General features: G+C 49.5%; 1 protein-coding gene across 3 annotated transcripts; it reads right to left on the reverse strand.

Moving 5' to 3' along the window:
* Positions 1–1,272: 1,272 nt before the first annotated feature.
* SEPTIN8 (septin 8) lies at positions 1,273–20,279 on the reverse strand. 3 transcript variants are annotated; one of them, XM_010719242.3, is made up of 9 exons: positions 20,145–20,279; positions 17,188–17,383; positions 16,343–16,529; positions 11,341–11,502; positions 9,680–9,776; positions 9,147–9,315; positions 8,787–8,919; positions 8,017–8,207; positions 1,273–2,231 (listed from the first exon to the last, which is right to left on the reverse strand). In XM_010719242.3, exons 2-9 carry the CDS (start codon positions 17,352–17,354, stop codon positions 2,177–2,179), a joined length of 1,161 nt encoding a protein of 386 aa, XP_010717544.1. In that variant the 5' UTR covers positions 17,355–17,383; positions 20,145–20,279; the 3' UTR covers positions 1,273–2,176. The 3 variants fall into 3 exon arrangements, with proteins under 3 accessions (XP_010717544.1, XP_010717545.1, XP_019476048.1); XM_010719243.3 differs by lacking the exon at positions 1,273–2,231 and adding an exon at positions 3,042–5,606 and having other exon boundaries at positions 20,145–20,254; XM_019620503.2 differs by lacking the exon at positions 1,273–2,231 and having other exon boundaries at positions 8,013–8,207; positions 16,343–16,523.
* Positions 20,280–21,145: the final 866 nt, after the last annotated feature.

Consider the following 21,145-nt stretch of genomic DNA (forward strand, 5'->3'; position numbering starts at 1 on the left):
GTTGTTGCCTTCGTTCAGGCCAGATTTCCAAATGCCTGACATTAACAATACCTTGCAAAGCTGCAATTGCACCTGAAAGCACCTGCAGCAGGATCCCAAGGAACTGTTTGGACCTACAAGAAGTTTCCTGATGGATACCAGTGCTGCCCATGGGTGCTCAGATTCAGAATCGGAACCAAAACATAAATGTGAACCAAACATTAAATTAGAAACAGTGAAGCAGTTCAGAGTCATCCCCAGCTGCTGCCACATCTCTCCATAAAACACCACGGAAGAAGCCATGTCACAGCTGGAGCGAGCTGTGCCAGAACAGCTGCATTTAGGAATAAAGCTGCCTTACTTCAGAGCAGCAGCACCAGATGCCTCAGATGACAAACCTGACTTGTTATCACTACTTGTGGTGGGTGGGTAACAATCTAAGTGTTCATTTATTACAGCTGCTCAAATGAAAACAACTCTTATGGTGGCAGAATGGATCAAGATAAAGGAAAACAGCGAAGAGATTGCCTCTGCAGCGTCTGTGTGTAGGGTGTGTTTTTTGCTGATTAGCTCTACCATTTTAAATTCAGTTTAAACAGTACTTACGGTTCGATTCCTCAAGAATGCAGAAAAGTACACTTAAATCAAGTGATGCTTTAAGTCCTGGCAGGTCTCTGCAACTCCCCCTCCTTATACAACATTAATCCCATTTGTGACCAAGCCACGGTCACTGCAGTCAGATCAGAGCATTCCACTGCACAGCTCAGCCCGGTGGCCACAGACTGCTCCAGCTTTCCTCCTGCCCAGCGCAGGGCACAGACCCAATGCTGGATGCAGCAGCAGAAAAGCACTCCTAGCTCTGGATCTGCAGCCGCTGCAAGGGGATCTGGAGGTGAATGCACAGGGTGTGCTGAGGACAGGAGCTCAGTCCTGCCCACGACAGCCAGCACCTGTACACCAACCTGTCCCAGCAAACGCAGGCGGTGATGAAGCCGGCTCAGGGGAAGTCCTGCTGGGCTCCCGTCACACCAGAGGCAGAGCCACCAGCCCTTGGGTGGCATTGCCCAGTGTGTGGTGGTGGTGGTGAGGGCTGGTTGTGTCTTCTGGCCTACAAAGGACCAGGTTATGGCCAGTCCTACAGCCCGGCCAGGCAGGAGGTGGCAGTGGCTGGAGAAGGGGCAGCGGTGAGAGCTGAACACGTGGACGTAGCACTGTGCTCCTCCAGTGAATGTAAGCAGTGTACAAAACGTGTTTAACAGATGTTTGTTAAACAAGTCAGTTCCGTTTTTATTAAACCCAACCTCGGTACAAGCAGGTCAGTCCTGAGATTCGTTTACAGGTTTGTTTAAAATGAAGATGAACTGGGGCCACCCTGGTCCTGCGTCAGACCTGGGCAGGAGCGCTGTGCTTTTTTGTTTGTTTCAACGAGCGTTTGTGTAAAAAAGGAACTCAGTGCATCATAAACACAGAAGTCGCAGCCAGCCCAGGCTCCAGCTTTGAACTGCTTCTCCTTCATTAGGAGGTCACACTGAGCTTTGTCCTTTAAGATGGCTCTGTGCTCACCCAGCACCCCCAGCCCGAGGGCAGGAGCAGAGCTGGGCAGGTGCCTGCAGCACGGAGTGCTGGAAAGGGCTGACACTGAGGCACGGGGGGCACAGCCCTGCTAACACTGAAACTGGGGGTCAGGGATTTGGGTTATAACGCCTGTAAGTCTACAGAACAAAGCTACCGAAAAGTTATTGCTTACTGCTAAGAAATGTTAGAGTCCAGCAGTAGTGTTAAGGTCGGTCAGAGGTTCTGGAGTGACATCCCAAACCAGACAAGGAGAGGAACAAACCAAATCCCACTGCAGCAGCAGCTCGAGCAGCACGCTGAGCGCTTCTCCACCAACCCAACTTTGTTCCTCTCCCCTGGGAGGCTCAGTCACAGTGTTAAATGCTACAGCTGGGCCCTCACCCGGAGATTAGTGTTTGGTTTCAGTGTAAGCCATGCATCAGCCATAATTAGCGGGTTATCTTTTGCCAAATACCTTGGATTTCAACTTTATCAAGAGACCTGATCAAGCAAACTTTTCCCAATCAATCAGTGTATCTTAGTCCTTGCTACACAATCTCTTCTGTGCAATATATTGCAAGCTTAAAGGTGAAAGCACCAATTAATTTCTTCTGCATGAGATGTTTTGGCCTTAATAAATCTTCTAATTAACATATCTTCCTGTTGTTATGGAGTATGCGCTGGGAAGACTAAAAAAGCTACAGAAAGAACAAAAGAGAATCATATTTAAGCGTCAGATCATCGCATTAAGTACAGACAGGTTGAAGTACAATTCTGATGCACGCTGTTGGACAAACCTCCATCAGCAGCACCACCTGATCAGCACTCATCAGCCAAGCTGTATGTTGGAGTTGGCCTTCAGTGCAGCACTGGCCTCAGCCCAGCAGCAAATAAAACCCAGAGAGGCTGAGCTGAGCTCCTCAGGCAGCAACGTCCCACAGAGCTGACACCAAATGGGGCTGTGAGTAGAGCTCCATCAGCCACCATCCCCCAAAAGAGAACCCCAGGCTAAAGCTGTGCACTTCTCCTGGCCATATAAGAGGACAAAGATGTGTTTCTCTAGAAAAGGCCCATCCTCCTCCTATTCTGTTAAAGGGAGATACCATCCAGACACCATCTGTGTGCTGTCCTTTGATCAACTCCTCGGCATCATTACATCCCCAAAACCACTGGTAGGTCACAAATTCCACAGAGGAGAACTTAAAGACAGCTCTGGCTCGAGGAGGGACTGCATTTGGATCGACGCCTTAGGACTTCCCCTCGGATCATGGATGGTGTGTGATGTAGAACTTGGTTCACCGTATTTCTGAGCGTTCCCAATGTCCAGAAGACCTGAGATCTGGCAACACCTTCTGTGCTTACACATTGCCATTTCACAGAGATCCACCAGACAGCACAGGAAACGCACTGCTCAATAAACGACACCACAAAAAACTCAAAATACATGTGAGATTTAATAAAAGAAAAGGAAAAAAAAATTACAAAGTGAGTGGAAAGAACTGAAAGTCAAAAAAAAAAAAAAAGGCAAAATCACCCAACACATTTGGAATGGCAAAGCAAATGGCTGCAGTGCTCGGAGCGCACCGAATCCCCTCCCTGCTCCGAGCGGGCAGACATGGAGCCTGCAGAGCTCACAGCCCTACAGGCACCTCTTAGCTTAGGAAGCACACAATGCAGATGGTGGTCAACGTTTAAACAATAACAGTTTTTTCTGTTATTAATTAATGCCAACGTGGTACAGACAAATGTATGAGATGGCTGAAAGAAGTGTAACTGAATGGCTCCAGTCCTGAAGGGAGGTCCTGCCAGGTGATCTGCTTGCAGGAGGGGAGGCTTTGGGCTGCGCTGAGATCAGCATTGCAACGCATTCACAACTCGTTAAATAAAAATAAGATGCAGAACTGCTCTATATGCCACGTGTTTAAATCCTGTCTCAGCCAAAAAGCGGAAACCATGTACTTCGAGTGCAAGAGAGCAAAAAAATGAGCTCTGCTGCAAGACTCTGATGGTGACTGTCCCAAAGAGCAGATGGACCTGAGGTCGACAGACAGCTGCGAGGAAAGGGACCTCCGTCACAGTAATGTCAGTGAATACAGAATCATCATCAACATATCATTATGTACACTCTGAATGTCTTCTCCAGGGAAAGCTGGGATTTCTCTGCAATGCCATGGGTCAGCAGGCTCCTACACTTCTGTTGTTATCGTCATTTCCCTAACTCTCTCTTATCCTGAGGAAAAAGATAGATTTCTGCTGAGCCAGCGGAGAAAGAAAGTATTTGCATAGATCTTATTGGCTGCAGCACAAGATCAGGAAAAAATATTGAGTGGAAAAGCATGGCAAGGTTTGCAGTGTGGTCAGAGCTCTGTTCCAGCCCTCGGGAGCATTGGCCCTGAGAAGCAGAACAGCTCCAGCACAGCCCTGCTGACACAAGCAATTAGCACACCAGAGTTTCTCTCATTAGCAATAATCAAAATTGTGCCCCTGATTCGCTGCATGAGCAGACTGAGTCAATGGTGAGTTGGAGCTGTTCTCCTGTACGTAACCGTCGGCTGTGTTCTTGGTATGTTCCCTTAATAAAAACCACATCGGCTCTCTTAGTACGATGGCTACTCCACAAAACACATCTCAGCAGCACAGCCCGGGCAGCCCCGTGCTCAGCCATCAGCTGATGCAGCCTGCGTGCATCTCTGCACGTGGTCCATTCCAGAGGGCACTGTGAGAGGTTCTTTCACACCAAGTCACACAAACAGGACTGGCAGTGCACCCACAGAGAGGGACAGCGTCCGTATGAAAGCAGTTACACACCTGAGCACGTATTTAGGAAAAATGAAAGAGTTGCTTCAGTGGGACAAGCCTCAACCAGCATCGTGCCCTTCAGACAGCTGCACCTCCGAGCCAAAGCTCAGCATAAGGATGGGGCTTTAAGGAAAAATCATGAGAGAAATCCTTGAACATTAATGCCTAAATAGAAATGCACACGCTCCCACCAAATACTCAGCCACAGCCAGTGTTTGCTGGAACTCCAAGGACACTGTGCAGCGCTGGTATTTAATAGCTGTTCCATTTGCTGTCTGATGGAATTGGGTCTGACCCTTTTTCCTTGAGAACACTGCCTCTGTGCAGCTGTGTTCTGTCTATCACAAAGCAATGAGATGGATGCCATAGAAGCAGCACAGCTCACGGTCAGGGATCTCCTCAGCACGTGTGTGCTTATGGCTATTTCCTCTTTAACAACCTCAAAGGAAAGATGACTGCTTCAAAAGTTTTTCCAGGGCAGTGAATTGTGCTGCTAAGTGAGAAGTGCCACAGCTCCTGTAGCTCCACAGGACACAACACACACGTATGGGAAACCCTTCTATATAGAAATTCTAACTTCAGCGGTAAAGAAAAAAAACGTCCCGTGAGTTTATTAACTACTCTCTTTTTATTATATATATATATATATATATATATGTATATATATTATAAATGAGGAAGAATATGTCTATAGAGAAATTCAGGATTAAAATATATAATTAGGGGACAGGGGCGATTTGGACCAAGGTTCCCAGGGCGGAGATTCTGAGCTCTGGGCTTTGCCCCTGTTCTAAATTTATTCAAATCCGGGATTTTGTTAGAAAAATAAACGTTTCGGCATCCTTCAAACCACTCCTCACATCTGAGCACCTTCAGAGGGAGAGAAACAGCGGAGCAATGGCTCGAACAGTCCCCATAACCAATGACAATCAAACGAAATCTAGGGAGTAAGCATTCAGCTGCTGGGTAAGGGGAGCTCAGGCCAACTGCTGCAGACGCCTGACACACAGCTGCTGGGCTCAGGACAGGACGTCTCACTTTGGGGATGAGTTGATGTTGTTTAGAAGCATTTACACAGTTAAGGTTACGTCCTCAAACACAGCACAGATCACAGCAAGTCGTGACACAGCAACCACTGGAGATGCTCGTGGTCTCTTTCGCTTTGGTCCACGCACACAATGTTATGAGAAGGGTCACGGGGTGGGGAACTCAAGCAACTTAAACACATGAAAGCACCAAGTCCACTCTTGGCCTGAAAGTCTGTGTGTGATTAACTGAAAGAAACAAAACATAAAAAAAAAAAAAAAGCATAAATTAAAGTTAGGAAAATTAAGCAAAAGCAAAATGTAGTGAAATGATTAACAAAAGAAAAGAAGAGAGGGAAGGCCAAGCAGTGCTCTGGCATCACACCAAGGCTGCCATGAACAACACACCACAAAGCACCATCTGTTCAGCTGTGTATGCACAGAGGAATCTCAGCACAAACACGTTTGTTTCCTCTCCCCACCTGCGGTTCTGCTATCTCCATTTCTCACTTATTAATGCTACTCAAGCGCTGTGTTAAAGCACCAGAGGGGGCAAGAGGCTCAACCATCTTTCAAAAAAAAATATATCAATCAAACCACAAAAGGAAAAAAAAAATAATAAAAAGCCCTGAAAATGCCTCTTACTACCCTGGAGCCCACAGTCCCAGTCCCAGCAGCCCCACCAGCAGCACTGGGATGTGCCTCTGCTCACAGATGAGCAACACGCTGGTAAGGAAACCAGCAAGCACAAGAGTGCTGCTCACCAAGGAGTGCATGGACCCCACCACAGTGTGTGAGCTCCTGTGGTTCACATCGACCCAACTCTTGGGCTGGGGCTGCACTCCCTGACGTGCTGCTTCCCGGCACGCAGCCGTGGTGGGGGGTCTGGGAATGGGGCACCAACAAGGCAAGGCACTGGGGAGGAGCTTGGTCCTCAATTATTAGCTAACAATTAGGGCAGCAAGGCACTGGCAGCACTGCCCAGGGCAGCCTGAGCTGGGGGGCAGCCGGAGTGGGGGTTTTGGGGTCCCTTCCAACCCAAGCATTCTGGAATTCTGTGGTCCTATGATCTTCACAGTCCCTTCCAACTCAACCATTCGATGAATGTTGTTATCCTGGATAACATATATCTGTGTTGCAGCACAGCTCCCCACATTTGGAACCAGGCTGCAGACTCATCAACAATATATCTCCTATCCCAAACCGCTTCCTCCCCTGAACTTCTCAGCTCTGTCCCCACTAACAGTGCAGTCCCACAGCTGGGCCCCAGACCTGCAGAGAACCCGGGGACAGGTACAGAGCATGGGGTGCCCTCATCCTGGCAGTCCCACAGTCCCCAGCCCCATCACAGGGGCAGGCAGGGAGCGGAGCAGTGCCTGCAGTGTGCTGTGCACAGCAGGAAGCCTATTTCTGTTGCAGGCAGGAAGCTGCTGCATTTCCGCCAAGCAGCACAAAGAGCAGCACGTGCTTGGAGTGCTCACGGCCATAGGTCAGACCTGGGTCCTGTTTTCAGCCCCTCAGTCCTATTGGAAGTCACTCAATATGACCCTACTTCCAGCAGAACATTTTGCAAACTGTTTTGGGCGCTGCATGTGAGGTTGGATGCACACAGAGCATGCTGACAGGTCTGGAGACCCATTTTAACACCAACATACTTACATTCCAAGTAAATAAGTTAAATAACACATGCTGTTACCTTCCTAGGAAGAAACAAATGGCTCAGAGCCCCAGCACTGCACTGCTGCCAGGAACTAACCAGGGCATCACCTCCCAGCCATCTCTTTCCTCTCACCAGGCTGTGACTGCATTGCCCTGCTGGGACCACATGCAGCTCTGACAGCAAATTAACAGTAAGTGTTGAAGGGACAAACTGAGAGCCCTGCATGCCAGCTTACCTGGTCTTGTTCCTGCACAGTGCTCCTTGGGAACCAGCGTGGTTGGGTGCCGGACCAGCACCACCCCCATTTTTATTTTTAAAGATATATCTTCTTGAAATAAATCTGTTTGCCCCCCTCTTGCTCTATCATTACAACCAGGTGGCTGAGAGAGCATTATATTGCATGCCCCTTCTCCACACTCCTGCTGGCTTCAGCAATGTCAATTAACCTGCAGCTAGATAAGAATTCTGCCTTTAGGGGAAAAGGGCTTTCTCAGCGATTCAGCGCAAGCAGAACTCTGTCTTGGAGTCCTGCTTCACATGGAGCTCTAATGAATTCTCTGTGCTTCTTCATTCTAACCTGCTTTGTTTCGCTTTTCACAGCTCTACCTCTAAAAATAAACTGCACTCCACAAAAAGAGGACCTAAACCCACAGAGCAGAGCAGGATGGGGCACCTTGCCTGCAGGACATCACAGCTGTGCCAAGGCTGTCCCTGCTTCTCTCTGCTGGGGAGACAGTACAGCAATTTTCAGCTCCCTTCCTGCATCCAGCAGCTAAGTGCTCCCATGGCCACAGAGAACAGCCCAGAACTCGGGAGCCCACCTGCAGCCAGCAGGTCTTCCCCTGGCACAGGTGGCCCCTTTTTCTCCTGCACTTTACACAAAGCCTGAAGGGTAAAATTTGGGTTCCGAAACCCTTTTTTCCTTATCTTGCGAAACATGCAGTCTGAGAACTTGCCCCCTCCCAGAGGCAAAGGGGACACTCGAGTTTGGTCACTTACTTTTTCCTGTCTTTGTCCTTCTTCAGCGGCTGCTGTGAGGTAGCCTGCAAGGATTGGGACTGCAAGGTTTCCACCGCTACTTTCCGCCTGTTGAAGGCGTTCATCTCTTCCTCCAGCTCTCTCCTCTTCTCTTCCACCTTCCTTTTCTCTTCCTGGTGTATCCTTTTCAGGTGCTCAAACTTCTCATGCAGCTGCAGGAGACAGGCACTGTGAGCACTGCACCAGGCACGACCACCAGCCCCATAACCCCCCGTCCCCTGAGCCCCCCGCATATCTCAGTTCAGGGACCGAGGGCACAGTGGGATCCCACATTCCTGACCTTTGAGGTCCTTTTCAACCCGGGCCATTCTATGATATGACTCTTCACTTCTTGGAAGATGGTCCAATCTGTTTCCCCTTGCAGCACGGCAGCTGCCCATGGCCTCCCACCACCGACCCCTGGGACTGTGCACCTCCAACCCAATGCTCACCAAACCATTCTGCACTGCCCTTTGCTCACCACGCAGCAGCCTTGTCTCCTACACACAGCACAGGGAGGGCAAGACTTCTGAAACATCTAAACCAGTGATGCTGCTCTGAAAACACTACCGTGCACCCTCCCCTGAGCAGGGGAAGGTGTGTGTGCGTGTGTTTATGTGTATGTGTGCTGCTTTGGCTGGCAAGGTCTACTAAGCATCTGCTCATGCATTCCAGGATTTGTGTGCTGCCGAGAGCAGATCCTATGGCTGACTGTATTTCGGGCTCCTCTCAGGGGTTTCTGGCACACTCACCTCTCTCTCCTTCTCCTTCAGCTCTGCCTCCGTCTCCTTGACTTTGTTAACAAACATTTGTCTCATTTCTTCCTCTTTCTTCTGGAGCTCACCCAAGAATTCTTTTCTTTTGGTCTCATATGTTTCTTGCAGGCTGGGTAAGAAAGCAAACGGAATCTAGACTTTCTGAACAACAGTGAGTTAGGGATGCGGAAAAGGCATGCCTGCCTGCTTCATTAAGGACAAAAAAGCAGGGAAGGGAACAAGTTCAAATGCAAGGCTCATATCTTCCAGCCCAGCATGGCAGATATCAACCACAAACCTCTGCTTTTCTTTGGGGTGCTGGTGCCCTACCACGATGGTAGATGTGAAGGCCCTCACCTGAAGGGCTGGCTGTCTGGGTCCGTGTCCTTGAAGCCCATCTCCTCCAGTTTGCACCTCCGGTACAGCTCGTAGTGGCGGGTGTGGGTCTGCTCCCGAAGATCCTCCATGTTGACTCGGATCAGCATTTCTCGCAGTTTCACAAAGTCACAGTGACTTTCATTCTCAACTTATTGAAAACAAGTGAGAAGTCAGCAAAATGCACATGAGAGGGAGGAGTACTAATGCACCTTCAGCCCAACTCCAGAGATTCCCCTCCCATGGATGTCTAGCTGCCACCCCCACGGGATAACCAAGCTTTTTGGATGCAGTGATTCATTTTGACCATGCCAGAGCGGGTGTGAGTCCAAGCACTGCTCAGACAACTTATTTCAGATGCTGGTAGTAATGGGAATTCAAAGGCAAGATTGGCCAACTCACACAAGGCTGCATGGGACACATCCACACCATGCAGCACAGCTCGCCTTCCTGCACACAGTGGGAAGGGCAGAGCTGCAGGGTACATGTATCTGCCCATGCAGGTGGCAGCTTACCTTGCACCACTCCCCACGGGTACTGCCGAGCTCTCACCAGCTTGTTCCCCACCTTCACCTCCTCTGTGCTGCCAACCACAGCAAAGGGCAGATGAGCCTGAAACAGAAGTGACAGCAGAGAGTCAGGGCAACGGAGCTGTGAGGAGTTTGGAGCACACATCCTATAGGGAGCAGCTGAGGGAATTGGAATGGTTCAGTCTGGAGAAGAGGCAGCCCATAGGAGACCTCATCACTCCCTACAACACTTGAAAGGAAGTGGTAGCAAAAGGAGGTTGGCCTCTGTTCCTGGATAACAGCAATAGGATAAGAAGGGATGGCCCCAAGCTGCACATGGGGAAGTTCAGGTTGGATATCGGGAATAATTTCTTCTCCAAAGAGACGTCAGCTCTGGCATAGCTGCCCGGGGAGTGGGGAATCACCAACCTGGGGGTGTTCAGAACTGTGGGGCTGTGGCACTGGGGGACGTGGTCAGCGGGCATGGTGGGGTTGGCAGGATTTGGGGATCTGAGAAGTCTTTTCCAGCCTCAGTGATTCCAGGGCTCGGTCCTTGGGCCAACCTTGCAGAGGTCAGCCTGACCTCCAGGTTGCCTTCATCCCAACCCAGGGTCTATCCAAAAACCTTTCCTTCAAAGCCCTCCACCTCCAACGCTCAGAGCAGCTTCCCCTCTGCCATAGCACAGCAGAGCAGCTTACTAGCAATGCTGGCCGGACTGAACTTAATGAGGAAATATTATGGGAACTCCACAATCACTGCTGATCTGCCTCTCTCCATTTGTCAGGTTGCTCCCACAGCTGCCATCTCTCTGTGTGCCAAGAGCAGGGAGCTCCCTGCCTTGCAGAAAACACAAGCAAAGACATCCACACGCAGGCCGTTCCCTTCCAGTGCCCACACACAACTGCTGTGCCACGTGCAGGATGCAACACGTGCTCTCTGAGGCTGCAAAGCGCCAAAGGTTGCAAGGAATGGGGCACTGTCCTCGAGGCAACAAGCACAGCCCTGCAGGGAGCCAGGGCCAGGCACACTGCTCTGTGGTACACCCATGGGGCTCAGGGCTGCAGCACATCCCACATGTTTTATTTAGGAAACAAACAAACAAACATGAAAACACGTCAGCTGTCTCTATTCCACAAAAGGTAAACTCTGAACTGGGAGCAAAGCCAAATTCCAAAACTTGAAATTGTTTTTCCATATCCTTCCACCACATCTGAGTTTGATCTTTGAGTTTAAAATAAGACAAAATGGAGTCTAATGGTTTTTCTTCTTCAAATTGGGTTCTACTCTGACTTAGTGTCCTTAAGTGGAAGGATAGCGTAGATCTTAACTGTCAATTTCTTATTCAAAGTTCTTCCCTCCTCAAATGATAAGCAGCCTAAAAACAGATAAAATGAATTTTGAAGGAAGTATTTTTCAGAAATCCAATAAATCCAATTCTAGAGCTGAGATGAGCGTCTCCAGAGAGCCCGCAGAGATTAAATAAGAGCCACATTTTAATTAATTCTGTATGCGACAGCCTCAGGCATCTGTCAGATCCACAGCTCCACTTTGAAATAGATTTAGCATCTGGACAATCCCAAGGAAACCTGCCTTTCAGATGAGTTTTTGCACAGCAGTTCAATTTGTCACAACTTCTGGAAGCCCTGCAATTGGCAGCGTTACTCACATTCATCACAGAGTTGATCTCAGCCACTGCTTCGTCGTCTGTGGGGAACTGATAGATCTGCACGCCATTGCTGACCAGCTCGCTCATAATCTTTATCTTAAACTTGTGCAACTCGCTCTTGGAGATGGTGTCTGCTTTGGCAATGATCGGGATAATGTTCACCTGAAGCAGAAGGAAGGACAAAGCAGAGGTGAGCAGCAGAGCTGGGCAGTGGGGGGAGCTGAGGTTGTGCCTACGAGATGCAGCAGCACTGAACACCAGAGGGAAGAGTTTTCCACGACTCAGTTGCCTACACGCCTTGCAGACAAACGGCAATAAATGCACCCAACGAGCAGATCAAAGCCTCTGCTCCTGCCTGTGTGTTTTGTTAAACGCTTCAGCAGAGACAGAGCCATTATCGCTGTCACATCTGCAGCTGTCACCGCGTCAGTGCTGGCTGTGCTGAGCAGCTGCTTTGGAAGACAAGTGCAAAGATGAAATGCTGCAGCAAGACGGTGTGAAACCTTCCTGTGCTTAAGCAGAAAGAGCAAGAAGTCCGCAGATGCTTTCCAGCAGTGGCAGGAGCGCTCCCAGGGCCTCTATCAGAGCACTGCTGAGCCCACAAGAGCCACACACAGCACTGCAAACCCTGCCTGAACAGCACCACGAGCCTGCCTGAATGGCAGCCAGACTCGGAGCAGTACAACTCAGGAATGCAGAGAAATGAAATGAGAAGAGAGATTTGCCATTTAACGTTTCCCCACAGCCAATGCTCTTTGTTCTGCAGAAATCCACAGCAGCCATCTGTTCTCCAGTGAGTGCCCACTAAAATAAACGGCCTTGCTTTCCACCTTCAGTTCTCTCTGTAGCTCTTCCTTACATCCTTCCTCCCCCCTCTGGTTTAGCTCTCACTAAATATGAACGTTTTTACTTGTTCCAAAAGAAAATCTCCTTAACTTGCTGGCTGCCCCCAAACTATTTCCTGCCCACATCACGCCTGCAGCTGGACAGGAGGAGGCCCACATTCTCCTTTGGGCACAGTTTCAGGATGCCTTGGAGTCAGCAGCTGTGTTAACAGTTCAGATACCTGCCTGGGAACAGGGCACAAGAAGATGAAATCCTTACTTCTCCCCAGCTACTGTTCTGGCCTCATTTACCAAAGACCTGAAAAGCACAGAGAACCAGGTCTGCTGGCCTCACTCCACTCCTCAGCAGGAAGATGTCCCCATTACAAAGGTGAAGGGGCCATGCCCACAGCTGGTGCCTCACTGACCTGCTACCACATCCCACACAGCAGGCTCAGCTCAGGGCTCATCAGCTCCCATGCAGGAGCAGAAAGACACGGCCACATGCAGGGCTTTGTGCTCTGCAGTGTTTCCAGCCTGGCACGCTGACAGATGAGCACCACGGGCGATTTTAGTCTGTTCTCAGCTGGCCTAACTCGTTGTCCCCTCTCCTCCCACACGGCTCCAGCTCAGCCCTGCTTGCAGCTCGGTGTGTCCTTCCCAGCAGCAGGCACAACTCAGAAAAGCTGTAACCCAAGGATGGATCAAGTCCCTTCTAACCAAGCTCCAAAAAGGGAAGACCATCACTGTGTTCAAAACCCAAAAGGGCTCTGCATTTTCAGTAATCAATAGCCAACACCAACGCAAATGCCAACAATTAATTAACAGCAAAAGAACCTCAGTAGGCTCTGATTTTGTCAGCTACATTTGTCCTGGATCATTCCATCTCTTCCTGACACAAATATGTGCAGCTGCTCTCAGTAAGGAGAGAACTGGCAGGAACCTACCAGGACTACAGCCACACTGACTACACCACCTCCTTCCAGCTCAACTCCACCTTCCCAGGGCTGTTGAGACTTCCAAGGCACTGGAGTGTTTCTCTCCTTCCCTCACGAGTTCATTAATTTTATATGTAAGCATAAAATAACTGGGTTTTGATTTCATGCACATCTAGGGAGGCCACAAGCTGGATCACCTTGGATTGCAGGCAAAACCCCAAAGCAACGTCCTCATATCTCCTTGTGGAATTATGCTATCCTCCATTTAAAAATCTAATATCAAAATCAATAAGTGAACTATTGGAATGTCAGCCAGCTGAATCAGACAGGCATACAGTGGCTGCATGAAAACCAGTGCAGGTGCTCATGGTCTTCGCTGCAGATGGAATCTTTGAGTGGAGGAAGCGTGTTTCAGATGAGACAGTGACCTCACAGGCACACATCACCTCCTTCTCACGTCCCTCTGACCACAGGGCCATTCTTCATCTCCAAAAATAAAACTTTCAAGAATGTAACCAAATAAGAACGATGAGAGAAAATATTTTTTCCCTAATATAGTATGACTATATGCATTTTTACTCTGTGAAATGCAAAATACAACTGGGTTTTTCCCCCCCGTCTCCAAAGTGTTCCCAAATGCAAGTCCCAACTAAACCAACAGCCAAATCCTGCCTTGGAAACCAAGCAGTAGATGCACAAAGTGGCCTGGAGCATCATTGCTGGCTGGTGACCCACCCAGGACATGTCAGCTCACGAAGGGCAATTAGCCACAGCTCGTAACAACACACACAGATGGAAACCATCCAGGGACAGCAAACAGGCAGCTGAGGGATGCCCAGGGCAGCACACTGTTATGCCATAGCTTTTCAGGGTAGGGCTGTATTTGGAAAATACATAGGGAAGCCAACTCCTGCCAGGGTGTACCTGCTTCCTATATAGCAACCAGCCAGCTACGCTCCATCTACCTCAAACCATGCTGAAGATACTTCCAGTTCTCTGGATGTAATTAAATACCCCAGACAACAGCTGGCCATGAGCTCAGCCAATCAAATATTGTATTACAGTACAACGGAAGATTCTGTTTACAGAACAGTTTTGCCCAGAAGGGATTTTGTAAGCTCGAAGCAAGATGCATTACTGAAATCATAACAGATTCAGCAGCCTGCCCAACACCTGCTGCCATGCCACTGGTGTGCTAGAGCAAAGGTATAACTGAAACAGAGGCCTGTGCAATCCTTGTTAAACCAGTCTCAAAAGGTGAGCCAGCACACCATGCTGCAAAGCAGTGCCTCTGCTGTACCTTTTGCCTCTGTGTGCCCCACTCTTCCACTGTAAAACAAAGCCCATGGCCATGCAAAGCTCCCCAGGAAAGCAGGTTCAGGTTGCTCACACCACTGCGGATGTGAGTCAGCGTGCCTCACCTCTCTGCTCCAACACAGTAAGCACTGCTTTTACTGCTCTGAAGCAGAAACAAAGCTGTCCGGGGTTTGCTTACACCCAGCTCCACCCTGCACATGTGCTGGCCTCTAAGAGCAAACAGTTCAGGTGCACTGGCAAGGGGCACAGCACTGTCAGTGCTATAGGGAATGTCTGGAACACATCTCAGAGCCCCAGGATGACACCGATGGATTAATGCAACACACAGCCCTGACATGCACAAAAGACCAGTGGTCTCTATTTGCTTACTGTTATCTTGTATGCACCTGTGCAAGGCCAACACCACGAAATTCAAGAAGTTCTTACCATGGTAGGAAGGGAGATGGGAGCAAATGGATAACGTGACTTCAGAGATGACCATTTAAGTGGAACTTTAGGAATATAAAAAGCTTGTGTGCACACAAAGTTCCCATCTTTGCACAAGCACAAAGGATTTATTTTGGTACTATGCAAGGACCACATTAAAAGCAGCCACAGAGAAATGTGAAAAGGAGGGAATGCAGAACCAAAGGCAGAAAAAGGCTTTGTGGGACCACCAGCACCAAGGGGAATTGTGCAACAGCTTTCTTCCAAACATATTTCTGGTAACATGTCATGCTGGCACCACACCAAGAGACAGAGTTTATTAAGGGAAAGTTTTCAGATTCGTGATGAAGTCAGTGCAGCAGCCCCCATGGTTACCAGCAGGCCCCTGCAACGGGAAGCCAGTGCCTATTGTGGAGCAGGGCCAAGGAAAAGTAGGGCAGCTGCCCCGGGTGGTGAGGACGAGCAGCAGGGACTGCCAGGGGAGCTGTGCCCACCAGGAAAGTCCAATAGCGCTGCATGTGGACAACAGCCAGAGAAGAGCATGTTCCCTACATACAATTCAGGGCAACCCCAGGTTACTGCAGGGTCCCAGTTGCCTCATCTGCCCTCTGCATAAGTGGATTAGCATCCGCCATCTGAGAGGAGCCACCTTGCTGCTTAATGACTGCTCTTAAAGGCAGGAAATTCTTGCAAAGATAGGAAGAGATGCTGCTGTCACTAGTGACCCTTGAAGCGTCCCTGCAGCTCCCTAGAAGCCAGTTAGAACAATCAAAAGTGTGCCAGAAAATTCCTTCGAGCTGCAAGAATATCACTGGTTGGCTGGTTAACCCACTGTTCCCTAAGGCAGCAATTGCTCGTGTGCAAACAAACAGCCCCCAGTCGGACCCTCTCGTGACCCACTTCTAGATTTCATATGATCTTTTGAGTTTCTTATCATATTTACACTGTCATAAGGCACGGTGAACTCTTATGCGGACTGCCCAGCTCTGCCAGCAGTGCAGCTCATGCACACCATCGGGCACAGACAGTGCTTCTCTTCAGCCCTCACCTCCTGTGCACCAGCCCCTCTCTTGGGAAGTTCACTACTTGGTTGCACTCAGTCCCTCTCCCTGCTGGCCAGGGCAGCACAGGGGGCTCTGCCACAGGAACTGCAGGATCTCAAATCATCCTCACCTGCACTCTTAAAGAAGAGCTGACAGAGATGCAGTTGGTGGCTGTCATAAAAATGAACAAATCTGGATAAGACTACTACAGTGATGAACTCTCCACGCCCCACACAGCTTGCTGTTTTGTCACCTGCTGTTTTTCAGGAAAGCAGCACAAGACCTCATCAACCACCAAGGCAGACCAAGTTCTACCCATGTCCTAAAAAGTGCTCAGCTAACATGCAGAAGTGTCCAGCACTGGCACATAGCAGGCACAGAGCCTTCCTCATGACAATATTAGCACAAGTATCACGCCTTCTAGAAGGAGACACCACAGTCTACAACCTTTTACCTTGCTGTCCAGCTTCTTCATTGTCACCAGGTCCAAGGACTTGAGGGAGTGCCCGGTGGGGGTGATGAAGTACAGGCAGACGTGGATCCTCGTGTCATGATAGTTGAACAGAGAACGGCGGATTTTCAGCTCTTCTTGCAAATAATTTTCAAACTGCGTATCAATGTACTCAACTATCGGCCTGTAACTAAAACCATACCATTAGCAACCCAAAGACTGGAGATCAAAATTACACAGCTTGAAGGCTTAAGGAATTCTCCTAGACATAGCACGATGGTGATTAAGACTGAAGTAATTTACCCTTACAACGGGAAAAGTGTGGCCTTTACACACAGACCTTTTAATCCAAAGGTTTCTGGAACCTCCTGAGGCTGCACTGCAAAGCCTAATGACAGTGGAGCATGGAAGATAACCACCTCCACAGATCACACTGCAGAGATTGCAGGGCTCAGCCATCTGGCTGCAGCAACGCCAGATGACAAGGAGAGACCTTGGAGTCCCAGAAAGCCTCTACGTAGGGCTCGAACAAGATGTAATTAAATGAGACAGGCCCAGAGACACCAATCGTGGCCAGAGCAGCTAATTCCCAACCCCGTGCTGAGGACAGCTTGTTCACTGCTCGCATTCCTCGGGAAAGACCTCGTGTGACCTCTCCCATCTCTTTGTGGCTCCTTGCCCAGCTCCCCCTGCATCCAGCCCCCAAAACCAGAGGCACTGCAGGGAGCTTCTGCATTAACAGAAACGTGGGCACCACCCCTGCAGTACTGCAAGCAGGATTTTGGGCAGTTTGTGTCAAAACGTCAGAGAGGAGCCTGTAAGCGCCGAGCAGATGGCACGAGACCTGCCTTTCGTCTTTATTTATCTGATCCCCGAATCCAACCGCATCCACGATGGTCAGTTTCAGGTGCACGTTGCTCTCCTGCAGGTCGTAGGTCCGTGGCCGCAAGCGAACCGCGCTCTCGTAGTGGCTGGCTTCTTCGGTCTCAAACGTGGTATTGAAGAGTGTATTCATTAGTGTGGACTTCCCAATGCCGGTCTCACCTAGGAACGAGAAGTCATCAGTTCACTGCAGCATGAATTTATCACTTCAAAGGGTATTAATTACAGAGCAGAACTAAATTATAACGTGAAAGGTTGCTACAAATTGGTTGTGGCCAGACATAATTGTCCCAAAGGTGGCAATCCATCCTTGAAGGATTCCTGTGCCAGCACGCAGCTCATCCTCCCAGCAGGGGACGTTCAGCAAATAGAATATAGCAAATTCAGCAAATATAGAATGCATTTTTCCCCCTTCATCAATGCTGACTTTGCTTGGGACCTGTACCAGAGAAGCTGAGAAGAAGAGTTTTAGTACCATGTTTTTGAGTCTTCAACTGAGATGGAGTAAAACTCAGCTGTTCCTACTGGCAAGAATGATCTGGCTCAGGTGTTGCCAATCCCAAACACAGCAACAGCCCAATGCACTCAGTGCACAGCAATGGGTGCTGCTGTACTGCAGAAGGGACAGGCAAGTCTGACAAAGAGGTTTCCTCTCACTCCCTTCTGTGGGATTTCTAACCCCAGCAGGCTTTTTAGCTGCTTTCTCTCCTCGCTCTGCGTCACCACTGGAGTCTCTTGAGGACTTGTCCCATTTAGAGAGATATATGGAAGGAAATCAGGGTGCCTACTTCAGCGCAAAGAAACAGGCAAACAGCTCTGATCTGCTAGGACCACTTGCTATCGGACTAAAAATCTCCTTCCATAGCAGAAAAATTGAGATGGAAGTTTTGTGATTTCACTGTGCAGCTGAACTTGGTCTGAAGCCTTACAGCAGCCTGTCCCTCTTCCACACCCCTAGTGCTGGCGTCCCACGTGTACAGTTAGTGCGTCAAAGGACTAAAGCCCATTCTGCTGTAACCTTTTCTCCATCCATCCACACAGCAGCTGCACCAAATCCAGCTCTGCAGCTCTCCCCTCTGAAGGCACAGCTCTGCCTTCAGCTGGCAGTGCTGGGGCTTTGCCACTGCCTGCTCACTGTTCTGCCAGGGGAAATCTGGACCCTGTCAGATGATAAAGTTCAGAGACAATGTGGATTGGATCACCCAGGGAAAAGCATTGCTGCACATTCAAACCAGAAGGCAGAGGCGCGTGTGCACACTGATTTTATCACACAGCCCGCAAGCCCCAGGCAGAAAAAAAAGCCTTTTTTGGTGGAAAGCTAGCTAAAGAAACACATCAGGGAGCAGCAGGTGGAAGTCTTCTTCATTTTGAGCACAAAGGAAGCTCCACACGAGCGCTCAGTGAGATCTGCCTCGGTCCGTTCAGGCTGTCCAGCACAGTGCCATTCTGCACAGACGTGTCACAGACAGCACATCTCTGCTTGGTGACACCCGTGTAGCAAACAACATCAGCTGAACTGGAGGAAATAACAACACAGGTGTGAGAGTCCATGCATACAGATAACCTGTACGGATAACTACAGCTGTCTGGTGGAGCAGGAGGTGCTGCTGTGCTTGGAAGAGCTCCAGCTGCACAAGGCGATGTTGCAACCCAGCCCAGAGATGGTGTCTGCAACTCAGCTGGTTTCACTTCATATGACTTCTGATTACTGGAGTTTCTCCTTATAACTTCTGTTTCTTTCAAGGCTGACCTATTGCCCCATGATTCTTTATGCCAGACCAGCCAAGGAGTTGAACAAAGAACCAAGTTTATCAGAAAACACAGTGGAAACAATAAAAAAATGCTGCACGAGCATCTGCAACACGAAAGCCAAAGCATGACAGTGTTATCAGAGGCCATGTTCCACGGTGAATTTTCACTATACCCTTCAGCAGAGTGTGGTGCTGTAAGACCAAAGTAGGGTGTCTTCATCTTTCTAACAGCAGAAACATTTCTGCTGAGTTGAACCTCTGAGATGCACAGGGGGAGTGCTTTTGGAGGCAAATGGGGATGACTGAGAAACTCAGCAGGGATGAAGAAGTTCTTGAAGAACAAGTAGAGGCCAGATGAGTAGAAGTTTCCCATCTGTAAGACCCATTTCCAGCAGCTATTGAAGGATACCTGGAATGCATGACAAACCCAGCTCCAGCCCAAAGTATTTGGCTCATGGCTTTCTGTGAAAGGGCTTTGAAGTGCTGCTCCAGGTAAATGTATGAGACTGATCTTTTCCAGACTGACCCACATGGGGCCCCTATTTATAATCCTCATTCACAAAACACAGCTCCACTGGCCAGGAGAGCACGGACAAATTTCCAAGGAAACAGCCCTCCATGCCCTACTTGCTCTGCAGGCTGTCCATCAGGCTGCACCCTCAGCACACACAGCCACCACTTCTACTCCCTCTCTCTGGGCTCCTAGGAAGGCTCTCATCATTGGAAGCACTTCATTTCTAGCACTCTAGCCAGCATGACCTGATAAATGACAAAAATACCAAAACTAAAAAAACAAGAGCGTAATGAGGTTATTTTTAAGTCTACCCCTTGCATCTGCTCACAGTCCTCAAGATATACACTTTACAATCTACAAAAACTGTTCCCCCCATCCCCTTTGTAGCTCAGAGATGGTCACATTTCTGAGATTTGATTCACTCAACCCCAAGCAGGAGGGTGAGGAGGATGGGGTGCTGTCTTGTAGGGAGGGATGGAACGTTGTTTTTTGGTTGCTCTTTTTGTGGGAAATGGGCTGCTGTTCTTCCAAAGCCAGGCATCTCCAACGTGCTCCAGGTCACAGCTGGGGCTGTTTCCCAGCAGGACTCACAGGGAAACACAGTCCCAACCCCATCACCGCCCGTTTCACCCCCATCTGCTTGCAGGACTGTGCTCACCCACACAGAGGATGTTGAAGCTGAAGCCCTGCGTGACAGACTTGCTGACCAGCTGATCCGGGAGGCTGTCAAAGCCAACATGGCCCCCAAGGGAGAGGTTCCTCTTCTCTTCATTCTGGGAGGGAGAAAACAGACAGATGAGCAGAGCTGCAGAGAAGCAGTAGCTCAGAAAGCCAACAAAGAGCTGCGTCCTGGGGCACTGCAGAGCCGCTGCTCAGAGCCCAGCACTGCCACAACACCTTGGGTTTGGTGAGCCTCATCTCAAACCCTCTGACAGCCAACAACAGAAAAAAGACAGACAGACACCAGTTCTAATGGGGAACTGCCTCAGAGAAACTAAGTTACAGGCTACAAAGCAAGGAACCTCTAACATGAATTCCAACTGCACGCAGCTGGGAGAGGTTAACGAAGGAAAACCCATTATGTGCGTTTTATCCCTCATTTTTCCTCCTCCATTTTATTTTCTCAACTCCTCCAGCACTGAATCCAGGCAGACAAGCTCGGTGTTCTCCCCAAGCACTCAGTCTGTTTCCCTCGCTATGCCACGAGCAGCGTGATTTTGTTTGCTCACGCTTCCAGCCCGGTCAGGATGAGGAACCCTCTCGCTTTACCATCTGTGACCACGCAGTTTCCACTGTTTCTCTGCAGTTCCCGTTCCTGCCTCCCCCATACACACGTTGTTCTTCCTTCTGTCTCCTCCCTCCCCCAGAGCAGGACAGAGCTGGTCACCTGTAAGGGAAGTGCTGCTTAGAAACAAAGGCAATAAATGTCCACGGATCGTCTGGCAGAGCCCAAGACTCCTCCACAGCAAAGCCACAGATGGCCCACGTGCAAAGCACTACAGAACTAAACCAGTTCTGCTTTCAACATCACTGCACTGTGCTGGGCACCATGGAGCAAACCCAGCCCAGGTGACGCAGGGGGCTGTGGGGGTGGGTTGTGCACCTGCTGTACAGAATGGCAGAGCAGGTCCAGAAGAGAGGAGTTAACAGAAGGTCCTT

Source organism: Meleagris gallopavo, chromosome 15 (genome assembly GCF_000146605.3).
Source record: "Meleagris gallopavo isolate NT-WF06-2002-E0010 breed Aviagen turkey brand Nicholas breeding stock chromosome 15, Turkey_5.1, whole genome shotgun sequence".
Classification (NCBI taxonomy): Eukaryota; Metazoa; Chordata; class Aves; order Galliformes; family Phasianidae; genus Meleagris; species Meleagris gallopavo.